This window comes from Aphis gossypii, unplaced genomic scaffold (genome assembly GCF_020184175.1).
Source record: "Aphis gossypii isolate Hap1 unplaced genomic scaffold, ASM2018417v2 Contig00580, whole genome shotgun sequence".
Lineage (NCBI taxonomy): Eukaryota > Metazoa > Arthropoda > Insecta > Hemiptera > Aphididae > Aphis > Aphis gossypii.
In genome coordinates this window covers 22,792-34,755 of record NW_026083175.1, presented here as the reverse complement: position 1 = coordinate 34,755, position 11,964 = coordinate 22,792, and the positions used below count along the sequence as shown (strand labels likewise).

At 32.8% G+C, this 11,964-nt stretch overlaps 1 protein-coding gene across 1 annotated transcript; it reads right to left on the bottom strand.

Moving 5' to 3' along the window:
• Positions 1-1,422: 1,422 nt before the first annotated feature.
• LOC126554699 (uncharacterized) lies at positions 1,423-4,633 on the bottom strand. Its single transcript, XM_050209746.1, has 2 exons — positions 2,772-4,633; positions 1,423-2,647 (listed from the first exon to the last, which is right to left on the bottom strand). The coding sequence occupies exons 1-2, from the start codon at positions 4,631-4,633 to the stop codon at positions 1,423-1,425; spliced, it is 3,087 nt and encodes a 1,028-aa protein (XP_050065703.1).
• Between the last annotated feature and the right edge of the window lie 7,331 nt (positions 4,634-11,964).

The window sequence follows — 11,964 nt, the reverse complement described above, 5'->3', positions numbered from 1 at the left end:
ACGAAAACGGCCGCGGACGCTAAAGACGCGACACCGAAAGTAGACGGATACAATAAGGAGACGAAAACGGCCGCGGACGCTAAAGATGCGACACCGAAAGTAGACGGCTCCGTTCGCTCGCCCGGCACAGTTAGGACTGGTCACCGGTCGCGGTACGCGCGACGTAATCGCAACGGCGTTACGCTTTTAGGCCTTTGCACATTGACCGGGCCTCCACCCGATATAGCCATAGGTACTGGGTCTTTATGTAAAGGCGCCGAGTTTCGAACAGACACTCAATCGATATATGGCAAATGTATGACGATACTAAAGAAAAGGTATATGCAATAAGGGATAGTAAAAAAGTAAATATACAAATTTTAATGTTTTCTAAATAGTAATCTTTTAAAAAATGTAATATAATATTGACAATTTTGTGTTAAAATAATGACTGTTATAGTTGTATCAATTTAAATTTGTGTAAAATAACTTACGATTTTTGTTTATTGAAAAAAAACATATATTTATTAGTATTTAATTATTATTATTTTTTTTTTTTTTGTGTGAATTTAATTTGAATGTATATTTTATTATTTTAAGTTATGTGTAGTAAGTACTTATATGAGTTTCCATTTATTTCGTTTTAAATAATATTATTATTTTGAATTGTTATTATTTACCACATATATATATATATATATATATACTAAAAAATGCTTTGTTTAATTTATTATACTTATATTACTATTTGTAATTATTATTAAACATATTTTATATTTTGTTCAAACATTATATTATATTTACCTGACCTATTTATTTTATTTTTCATTCTTATTAATTTTAATATGTTTTTATTTAATAATAAAGTTACATTATATTCAAAATATATCGGTTTAATTTCATTATAATATGATCTATTTTTAGGAATGGGTAATTATTGCTGTGTAGAGGTTATATTATTACTTTCGATTTGGTAAAATAATTTAAAATAGTTACAGGTTTATTTTTGGAAAAATTAAAAAAATTAATACAAAATATTATGTTTTCTGTTTTTTTTATAGTATTCTGTTGTAATTTTTCTATCACGAAATGATATTACTAAAACTTCAATAATTCAATTAAAATATAATATATATTATAACAAAATTTAATTTTTTAAATTGCAGTAAATATCTATTAACTCCCGTCCAAGAGTAAAAACAAATTTATATCAGTTTTTAAATTTAAAATTATTTAAATATTACTATTTATATAATAATAGCAGACCCGGCGAACTCCGTTTCGCCACCAGATTCGTTTTATGTAACATTTCGTTTGGTGATTAAAAGATAAAGAAAAAAATTTTTTTTGTTATATATTTGAAAAGGAAAATATTTATTTCATTTCACAACAGTAATAAATTCATTTCAATTACCTACTAAAATGAAGTGTTATTTAATTGTTTCATTGTAGTGCTCTTTGGTAAACCACATTTTTTGTTTTTTGGTCTGACGTTAACACAAACAAAGCGGATGGTTTCCCAACTCGTGAACACGCAACGTATAACTGTCCATGTGAAAAACAATGATTTTCCAAATTTATCCCGCAAACACTAAGCGATTGGCCTTGCGACTTATTAATTGTCATTGCGAACGCAAGGCGAACTGGGAATTGCAATCGTTTGAAGTCAAACGGAAGATCAGTCGGAATCATTGGTATTCGAGGAATACATACATTTTCACCTGCGTACTTTCCGTTAATAATGGTTGCCTCAATTAAATTCGGCATAAGTCTCTTTACCGAAAGTCGAGTACCGTTGCAAAGTCGCGGTGGATTCAAATTACGCAGTATCAAAATAACTGTACCAACTTTCAGTTGCAAGTTATGTGGTGGAAATCCTGGTATCTCCAGAGAGTTCAAAAACTCCGTTGGATAATTTACTACATCATCGGGATTTGTTATTGAATCTACGGATTTGTATGTCACCAAATCGCCAGCAATTTTTGATTGAATGGTGAAATTCAGTGCGTGGACATCATTATTCTTTGCTTCAAGAATTGCTCGTTGACTTAACCAAGCATAATTCTTATAATTCTCACTAATGTTTGGGAAAACATTTTCAATAAGAACTAATTGAGTGTCTACAAATCGGCAAAAGTCGTTGGTAAGAGTAATTAATCCAGATGTCGCATCAACTGGAACTTTTCCATTTCCAAGATCTAACAATTGTTTGGAAAATTGTGCAGCACTTTGATCATTTTGAAGTTGAACTCTCATATTAGTGGTTAGCGATAATGTTTTTACGTTATTCCATAAAGGTGATGACTTTAGGCAAGCATTCAATTCATCTGCAGGCGTTCCACGGGGAACTACTGGCAACGTCTGCCTGAAATCGCCTGCCAACAATATCATCAAGCCGCCAAAGATGTTGTTATTTCTCCGAAGATCCTTCAGTGTGAAGTTAAGTGCTTCAAGTGATTTCTTATGTGCCATTGTGCACTCATCCCAAACAATGAGCTTGCATTGCATTAACAATTTTCTCATTGCACTGGATCGGGAAATATTGCACGTTGGAGTATCAATTGTGTTTAAATTGAGTGGCAACTTAAGCGCAGAATGTGCAGTACGACCGCCATCTAGAAGAGTCGCCGCAATTCCAGATGATGCTAACGCCAAAGCTATGTCACATCTTGATCGAATAGTGGCCAAAATCAATGAAATGACAAATGTTTTTTCCCGTGTCCTCCCCAGGTGCCCAGGAAGAATAGACCACCAGTATTATTGTCCACCGCTTGCATTAATGTTTTGTATACTTGTTTTGCTGTTCATTCAGCAACGGAACATTATTTCTAACGAATTCCTGCAATGTATCAACATTGTATTGCAGCTCTCGATTTAATTCTTGGTTGAATGCATCGTGCATCGATCGATTTGGCGCAATCATTCCTACTTCAATCAGTAGCTTGTTTGCAATAGTCAAGCATTGATCCTCAATCAGAATCAATCCTTCATTGTAGATTTCATCGGTTATTTGGATGTCAGGATTATTCGTTTGAATACGCAGGCGATGCAAGATATCTTCACATATGGCGTCTTTGTATTTGTTCCATAACTGAATTGGTTGTGAAGGAAAACATGTGGTGATGATAATTGCGAACAGCGTTCGTATTTGGTACGCATTTGATGAAACAACTGAATCTGCAAGTGTTAAATCCCAATGAGAATCGTTCTCCAGCAAACCCAATAGTTGACATGCTTCTTGATATGTTTGGCATTGGTGGCCATTCACAGTTTTCAAATGCGCAAATGATTTCGGTCCACGTACATTTACTAACAGCAGTCGCAAATAAAAACATTCATCGTTTCTAGGATGAACAGTGTACATACGACCTAGTGCATCAGTTGAAAACACCTGTGGCCAGTCTGGAACTGGGGTTCCTTGTTTGCGACGTTGGAATTTCTTTGTTGATTGATTCCAAGTGTAATACTTGGGCATTTCAACGTACATCAGCGTCGCTGCGAATGGATCTGCTTCACACATTGCAAAGAAGCTAGTCAATGTTGTCGATGGTGGTCTCTCAGCTCGTTGTGCCGCATTAGCCTCAGTGAAGTAAACTCTTTGGCCATTTTCCAAATGCACTGCTAAATGTACAACTGTGGGATATCTTTCATGAATTTGAAATGACAATAATCGCCACAGTGCTTCATTAGTACTGACGTATCTGCCCATTTGGAAGTTGCTGATTTCGTCATTCACATTTTCCGACGCAATACCAAACACAGCCATGTCGCTGCCTTTTGTGACGTACTTGCACAAATATTTGATTGATTTGGCCGAATGACAACTCTCAACGTTTGCATGTGTTTCGAAAATTCGTGATAGCAGCGGGCAATATGGTACAATGAATTCATTTCCGATCTCAATCTCTTGATTTTGAACTTTAACTTTGATAGTTCGACCGTTATCTTCTTTTGAACGCCGACGATAAACTGGATATCCATCGTTCACTGTGACTGTTTCAGCAACTAACGGTCGCGGATATCGTTTTGTGCACTTTCCATCAGCCATGCAAGGCGATAATGGATTTAATGCACCGCACGGTCCATGCACCATCTGTGTCGTCACAATGTCGTGTAGACGGGGATCAGTGACTGGATCAGGAATTTCAGCTGATATGATGTCATCCACTTCATTTGAATGTAATTTGTTCAGCAACCAAATTAGGATATGAGCATGCGGTAGTCCACGCTTCTGCCATTCCACCGAGTACATATAACAACGTGTGTCACCAAAAACTCGATACTTAGTAAGCACATCCATCATAACCTTGAGTTTTTGCTGAAATACTCTGGCGATTATGTCATGGCGATCTTGCGGTTTTTGACCCGGTTCCAACTCGCGTTCAATTTCCGTCCACTTCGGATTGCATGTGACCGTAATAAAAAAATCCGGAGTTCCATAATTTCGCACGTACGTCATAGCGTCTTGAGCGTATTCGTGCATGTGGCGTGGGCTTCCGATATAAGTTGATGGGAGAATCGTCAGTCGTCCAATATTCTGAACATCACCATCTGAATGAATAGCATCACGCAAGTGTATATAGTCCTCAGATCGTAGCTTTGGCTGATTGAATCTGATGAACGCTAAACGTTCGGTCTCGACTTTGACATACATGTCGACAGCGAATTGCTGGAATAGCCCACCGCACTTCAGAATGACATTCTCCTCATGTGTACGAATCATCATACGATACGCATAGTAATTCATTGCGCTTAGATTTTTATTATTCGTTGATACTCCTGAAAATGCAAAATTAAATGAATTGTTAATGGAAACCAATAAAAGTAATAATGGAAATAATTAGTGTGTGAATATTGTACCTGTAATTGGATCGACCATCTTCAACGTGATGTCGTATCCGTCTTGCCCTTGCCAATAAATGATTGGATATTGTAACGCATCGTACAAACGATGTGTCTCGTTTACACGATGCATGATATTGCTTCTTCGCTGAACGACAATGTCTCGTGATTTAGTTGGATCGCCAACAATAATTGCAGTAACATCATTAACGGTGGGTGCATTGAATCTTCGCACATGTTCACCTGTTGGAGTACAATCCGCTCTTATGACAAATTTGTGCGTATCCGATGGCATTCTTTCCAATGCTGTTTTGAACATATTAACCACAGCATTATTAGCGTGAAAAAATGCTTGCAACTGTTCAATAATTCGTCTCTTTAACTGTTGTGCTCCCTGTATATTGCACCGCACGTTCAGCTGATCCACCATCGACGAAATGAAATATATTTGCAGAAATTGATGCGGTTCATCTGGTGTTGGCACCATTGAACCATGCAAATGATATATTTGACCTTGTATCTGTAATTGCAAATAATCATTAAAATTTGTTCATGAATACATTGTAAATCGTGTGATGGTGTAGTGTGTGGTGTATATGAAGTTGTTATGTGTTGCAATTATGTGTTGGTTATGTGTGTTGTATCTTTTACCTTGCAAGTCGGCATGAAGCCGCCTTCTCGAATGATATTAGCTCCAAAGGAAGTCATGCGAAAGCAGTATTGTATTCAAGGATGTGTTGAAGAAAATGGCTGGAATCGGGATCACTTCCATCAAACAATGTTTTCAGTGGCTGTGGTGGTGTAAGTAATGGATCCAGTTTGACTTTTCCACTTGCGCAGCACAATCCAACCGTTTCTCTTTTGAACTTTACCGCATTGCAATATCGGCATATAGTCGTCATTCGTCCAATATCCAAATTTTCATCATCACTGTAGTTCGCAGTGGGATCATATTGGAATGCCAAGCGATTGTATGATGCCAATGATCTTCGTGTGCTCACGCGATGTCTCAATCGGTCATTTTCTCTTATTATATTTTATCTTTCTTCTCTTAAGTTCCTTGAATAGACTTGTTGCTGGCTTGCATGTCTTGTGCGGCGGCCGATGTTCGCACGTCGTTCTCTAGGCATTTTGGACTATGGACAGAGTGTTGAATTTAACTTCAAATGCACGATCCACATAATTTACACTGAGCTTAAATGAAATTAACTGAGCAGAGAATAATGACTATCTGTCACACACTTTATCACGCACCGTTGCTATTGGTTTGAAGTACATGCTATGTATAATAGATGGCGCTGTATGTGAAAAACGATTTCCCCACTTTTCTGTTGAATTTTTCCTGAATTTTCCAGAATTTTCTTTGCTATAAACCTCACTGAGCCCAAGACCTTTCCAACGAATGCAAAACCGTGGAAATCGGTTCGTGCGTTCTGGAGTTATAGCGTCAGGGAGGAAAACCGGACTTATTTTTATATAATAGATAATTCAAAAAAACCTATAAAAAACACAAAACAATAAAAAAAAACTAACAACCTACTCATAGAAAAAATTCAATTTGGGATTGAGTTATAAAATTTTTACCTCACTTCCTAAAGAATTTGCAAATTTTTGTAATAAATAGAAAATAATTGTAAGCTAATAACGGTGTATCGTGCACAAACAGAATTTAAAAATTCCAAATCAGGGGGCTGCCGTTTCCTTGCCCACACCCCCCTCTCCGACTTTGTTTTAACTTTATCTCCAGAAATAATTGTGCACTAACGACCGGACCTCGTGCACTAACGATGCACAAACGATCTGCACACACAAAATTTAAAAACTCCAAATCGGGGGGACTGCCGTTTCTACGGCCCCCCGAATTTGATTTAGGGATAATCTCCACAATTTTTGTGCACTAACGTCCGGACTTTGTGCACTAACGATGCACAAACGATCTGCACAAACAGAATTTAAAAATTCTAAATTGAGGGGGCCGTAAAAATGGACCCTTTGGTCTTTACTGGCTATTACTGCTATAACAACTACATAATTGCATGCATTAAAATTGTAAAGACACGTTATTACTCTTATGTAGTCTTATTATTATTCATAATAGTTCTATTTTAATCGTATATAGATTTGTTTGTACTGTTCAGTTTGTTCGACTTATTAGTTAATTGTATTTAATAATAATTAGTTAGTAAATTTTAAGTTAATTAACGTAACTTATTACTGCCTATCTGGTAAAAAATGTCAGTTAAAAATTTAAATGTATTTCTCAGATTTGTGCTACAGTAGTCAGTAGGTACTTGATAGAATGAGTGACTCTACGAAAAGACGGCGTTTGCTCGATGAATTTTATGAAATTAGTACAATTATAGTTGAGACAAATTCATCACAGGAATTAGAGTTATTTGATGAAATAATAATTAATACACCAACACCATCATGCAGCATTAGTTCAACCGATTTGATAAATAATTCTATTTCTACTACTACTATCCAATGCCCTGAGTCTGTAGTTGTTGATTTGAATGAGCAAGAGAAACAGTATCATCGTAAGTCAAGGGCGCCAGCAGGGAGGGGCAGGGGGGGACAACTCCCCCCTCTAGCTTTCCTGTTAGTTAAAATAATTATATCCAAATTAAATATCCTAAAATCCTAAAAATCATTATTGGTACAATGGTGTGTTATTATTAATATTCTTTAAAATGTAAATATACTTCGTGATATCCTGTGATTTGAAGTTAGTAACAACTACAATCGATTATTTGTGGTCTGCAGTTATCTAATCGTTGAACTGAATATTGTGTATGTGCACTGAGATAGATAAGAATATACTGGAGCGCGGACTATGATGTAAAAACAGGCCGACGTATTTTTCGTTACCCCCACTCCTGTATGGCAAGAAATTGAACTTCCATACCAATAACATTGAAAGACTACACATTTTAACTTGACATAACTCTGGGATAAATCATCAACATTTTTGTTTTTATGTGTACTTCAAACTTGTATTTACAAAATATAAAAATAAAAACTCAGAACAACATTTTTATTAAAAACAAAATTGCCCACGCTGTAGTATAAATAGTATAATACTCATCACGCGATACCATATTATAATTTATATTATTTAATGAAATTAATATTAAAAATATAATTTTAATAATTTTATTATAATGAATCTTGGAAATAAAGCCCCGTACCAACTAAATACATTTTTTTTTAATTTTATAATGTACCTTTATATCAACTTAATTATGTAACACTTTTTTTGACATATGTATTTATAATATATATTATATAAAATATTCGTTTAATAATTTGTAACTACTTTTATATCATAATAATATTTAATAAAATAATACACCAAATATTTTAAATTATAGGTATAAAATATACATTTGAAGTATCTATAAGAGATTAATCATAATAAAAATAACATAAAATAAAATAGATGTCATTTGTATATAGTTTTAAAAAATGTTTAAGGTGGTAAAAAATTTCATATAATAGAAATAAATAAAAATAATTATCATAATAAAGGCATTGTTTTCTGATGTTGTGGCTAACTATTAGAAATATTAGACTACTATTAGAAAATCTAATACACTTATCTCATGCATAGTATTCACTATTTTTGTTTTGTGTATTTACTAATAACATGTTTTACATTTTATTAATTATATAAGGTAATTGAGACTTTAAGTTAATTTCCATATAAAAATGGTTTTGTCATGTTCGGCCTTTAGATGTACAAAGAGTTGGAACAAGGAAAGTAAATTAAAAACTATTCAATTCCATAGGTGAATAATATATTATCTAATTATTATATTTTTAATTTAATGTAGATAGTCTTGATAAATATATTTTTAATTTTTTAATTTAAAATCATGCTGTTTATTGCAATTAATAGGTTCTATAACTATTGTAATAAAATATAAATTAGTATCCAATTAAAATTTAAAACCCTAATTTTAATATCTAGATTCCCACTCAAAAAACCTGAGTTATTACAAAAATAAATAAAAATGTTCAGAGTTTTTATTTTTATTTTTTGTAAATACAAGTTTGAAGTACACATAAAAACAAAAATTTTGATACCAAAGTTAACGTAATACGACCATTTATCCCAGAGTTGTGTCAAGTTAAAATGTGTAATCTTTCAATGTTATTGGTATGGCAGTTCAATTTCTTGCCATACAGGAGTGGGGGTAACGAAAAATACGTCGGCCCGTTTTTCGTAACATACGAGCATAGGCAAGTCTGCGCTCCAGTATATTCTTATCTATCTCAGTGTGTATGTGACGAACGATTAATCGCAGGAAAAATTTTTTGTAGATCCATTTCATAATTTTTCATGGAATAAACGCATAAATCAGGGAAGAACTGGAATGCAAGTATACCAACATTGAAATTCAAAAACTCCCATGCATTTCCCTCTAATTCAAATATTATTGTATAATTCAAATTTATGTATTTTTAAATTCAAATAAATAAAAATAAATATAATATAATATAAAATATTTCGCTTACGAGCTGTTTTCTGATAAAATGTAAATTGTATAATTTTAATTTATCGAAAACGTTAAAAACATACATTACCATACATAACCTTTAATAAGAATTTAATGTAAAATTGGTAGTTTAGTAATTGTTAAGAATCATAATATTTCATTAAATATTTTTTATATAACATACTTTTATTTTGCTTGCTTTGCTTGGAATAGATAATGTTGGTACCGCAAATTGTTTAATAGTTGAAGAAGTTGATGCTTGTAATGCTTATGATACTGCTAAGTCTGATACTATTTATGATACTACAATTATGGACTCTAATAATGGTAGGTAGTATAATATTTATGTTAATAAGAATTAAGAACAAATCATTTTAAATATATGTCGTATGTATATTTTTTTAGTGAGCGCACCTAATCTTGATATTGGTTGTTATATAGAAGTTCATTCAATTACAGATGATTTAAAGTACAAATTATTAGTATCACCCTTTAAACCTGATAAAAACTATAATTTTAAGAAAGACTTAGATCCTGGTGCTAAACGAGGACCTTTTGTATGGTCACATTTGGATAGATATCCTTGGATGGTATATTCACCAACCATTAAAGGAATTTTATGCAAATATTGTGTTTTATTTTGTCCAACATTGAAGAGTTGGAAATTTGGTTCATTTATTAAAACAGGATTTAAAAAATATTATCAAATACACGATGAAGCAAAAAAACACGTATCGTCCAGATGGCACACTGAAGCTACAACAGCAGCAAAGTTTTTAAGAACACTATTATACTTAAGAAAAAAAATGTTTTTGAACAAATTAACACTGCTGCTCACAAAATTATTAGTGATAATCGAGTAATCCTTAAATCAATCACTCAGACATTAATATTTTGTGGAACCCATGACATTTCGATTAGAGGTAAAGAATCAAATTCTGGAAACTTTCAAGACTTATTAAAATTAAGAATGGAAGCAGGAGATACTGTACTAACCAAATATTTTGAAACATGTTCATCAAATTCTAAATATACATCTCATAGAATACAAAACGAATTGATAAGTATTTGTGGTAATATTATATGTAATAAAATTGTAAAATGTGTAAATGACTCAATGGCATTTTCTCTAATGGCCGACGAATCAGCTGATATCGCTGGTAAAGAGCAATTATCTATAGGAGTGCATTATGTTACTCAAACATATGATATAAAAGAAGAATTTCTAGGGTTTGTAGAGCTTCAAAAACTGAATGCTGAAGCAATTGCATCATCCATAATCCAGTTTACAAATAGAGTTAGTCTAGATATGTCAAAATTAGTAGGATTAGGTTTTGATTGGTGCTCTACAATGAGTGGAAAAGAAAATGGCGTTCAAGCTATAATAAAAAAACAATATCCAATTGCATGTTTTTTCCATTGCGCATCTCATAAATTAAATTTAGTGGTAAATGACCAAAATAGCCTTCCTGAAATCCGCAATTCAATAGGGACAATTAAATTCTTTAGAGAAAGTATTTTAAGGCGTCGATTAATTTCCAATATCCCATTGCTATGTGAGACTAGGTGGTCTGAAAAATATAAATCTATTAGAATATTTGATAGTAATTTCTTTGAAATCAAATCGGCTCTCAGTAAGTTGGCTACTAACTATGATACAAATTCTGCTACTAGAACAAAAGCTTATCAACTTTCGTGTGTAACATCTACTATAGGGTTTATTGTGTGCTTAAAAATTATAACCAAGTATTCGAAAATTTTAGAGCCAATTGTAAACAAAATACAAGCTGTTGATACTAATTTGCATACAGTACATCAACATATACACTCAAATTTACTAGAAATATTAAAGAAGCATAGATCAATGCCAGAAGAAAATTTTAGTCTGATATTTAATGATGTAAGAAACTGTGGAATTAAATTTAACTTGGACATACAAATTCCACGAATGGTGTCAAAACAAACTCATCGTCAAAATATTGTTGCATCTCCTGATACTCCTGATGAGTACTTTCGGATTTCTATATATATACCTTATATTGATTCTTTAATTCAATCCTTAGAAATTCGTTTTAGTCCAATAAATGAAATACCATTTAAATTAGGATTTTTACACCCATCGACTATGTAAAAATGACAAAAATAAATTTTATTGACATTTTAAAAGAAATAGACAACCATTATAAAATAGAAAACTTAGTAGAAGAAGGTCAAACATGGTATGATTATTGGGAGATGATGAAAGAGTCTTCATCAATTAATGAAAAGGAAAATGTTTCTTTTTTTAAAAAAGATTGTGAATTTTACCCAACTCTTAAGAAAAGTATTATTATTTATATGACTATTCCACCAACAACTTGTAGTACAGAAAGAACATTCAGCACATTACGTCGTGTTAAAACCTGGTTACGTTCAACAATGTGTGAGAATCGTTTATCCGGATAATGTATGTTAAGTTTACACAGAAAAAAAATCGAAGAACTTCATTTAGCTGAAAAAGTTGTTGATGAATTTGTGAAAAATAAAATAAAATTGCAATTTGTGTTCAATTAGTTAATAAAAGTGTTTAATTAGTATAAAAGTGTTTGTTTATTAATACAAATTATGGCTGTCCCCCCCCCCTGAATTTTCACCTGCGGGC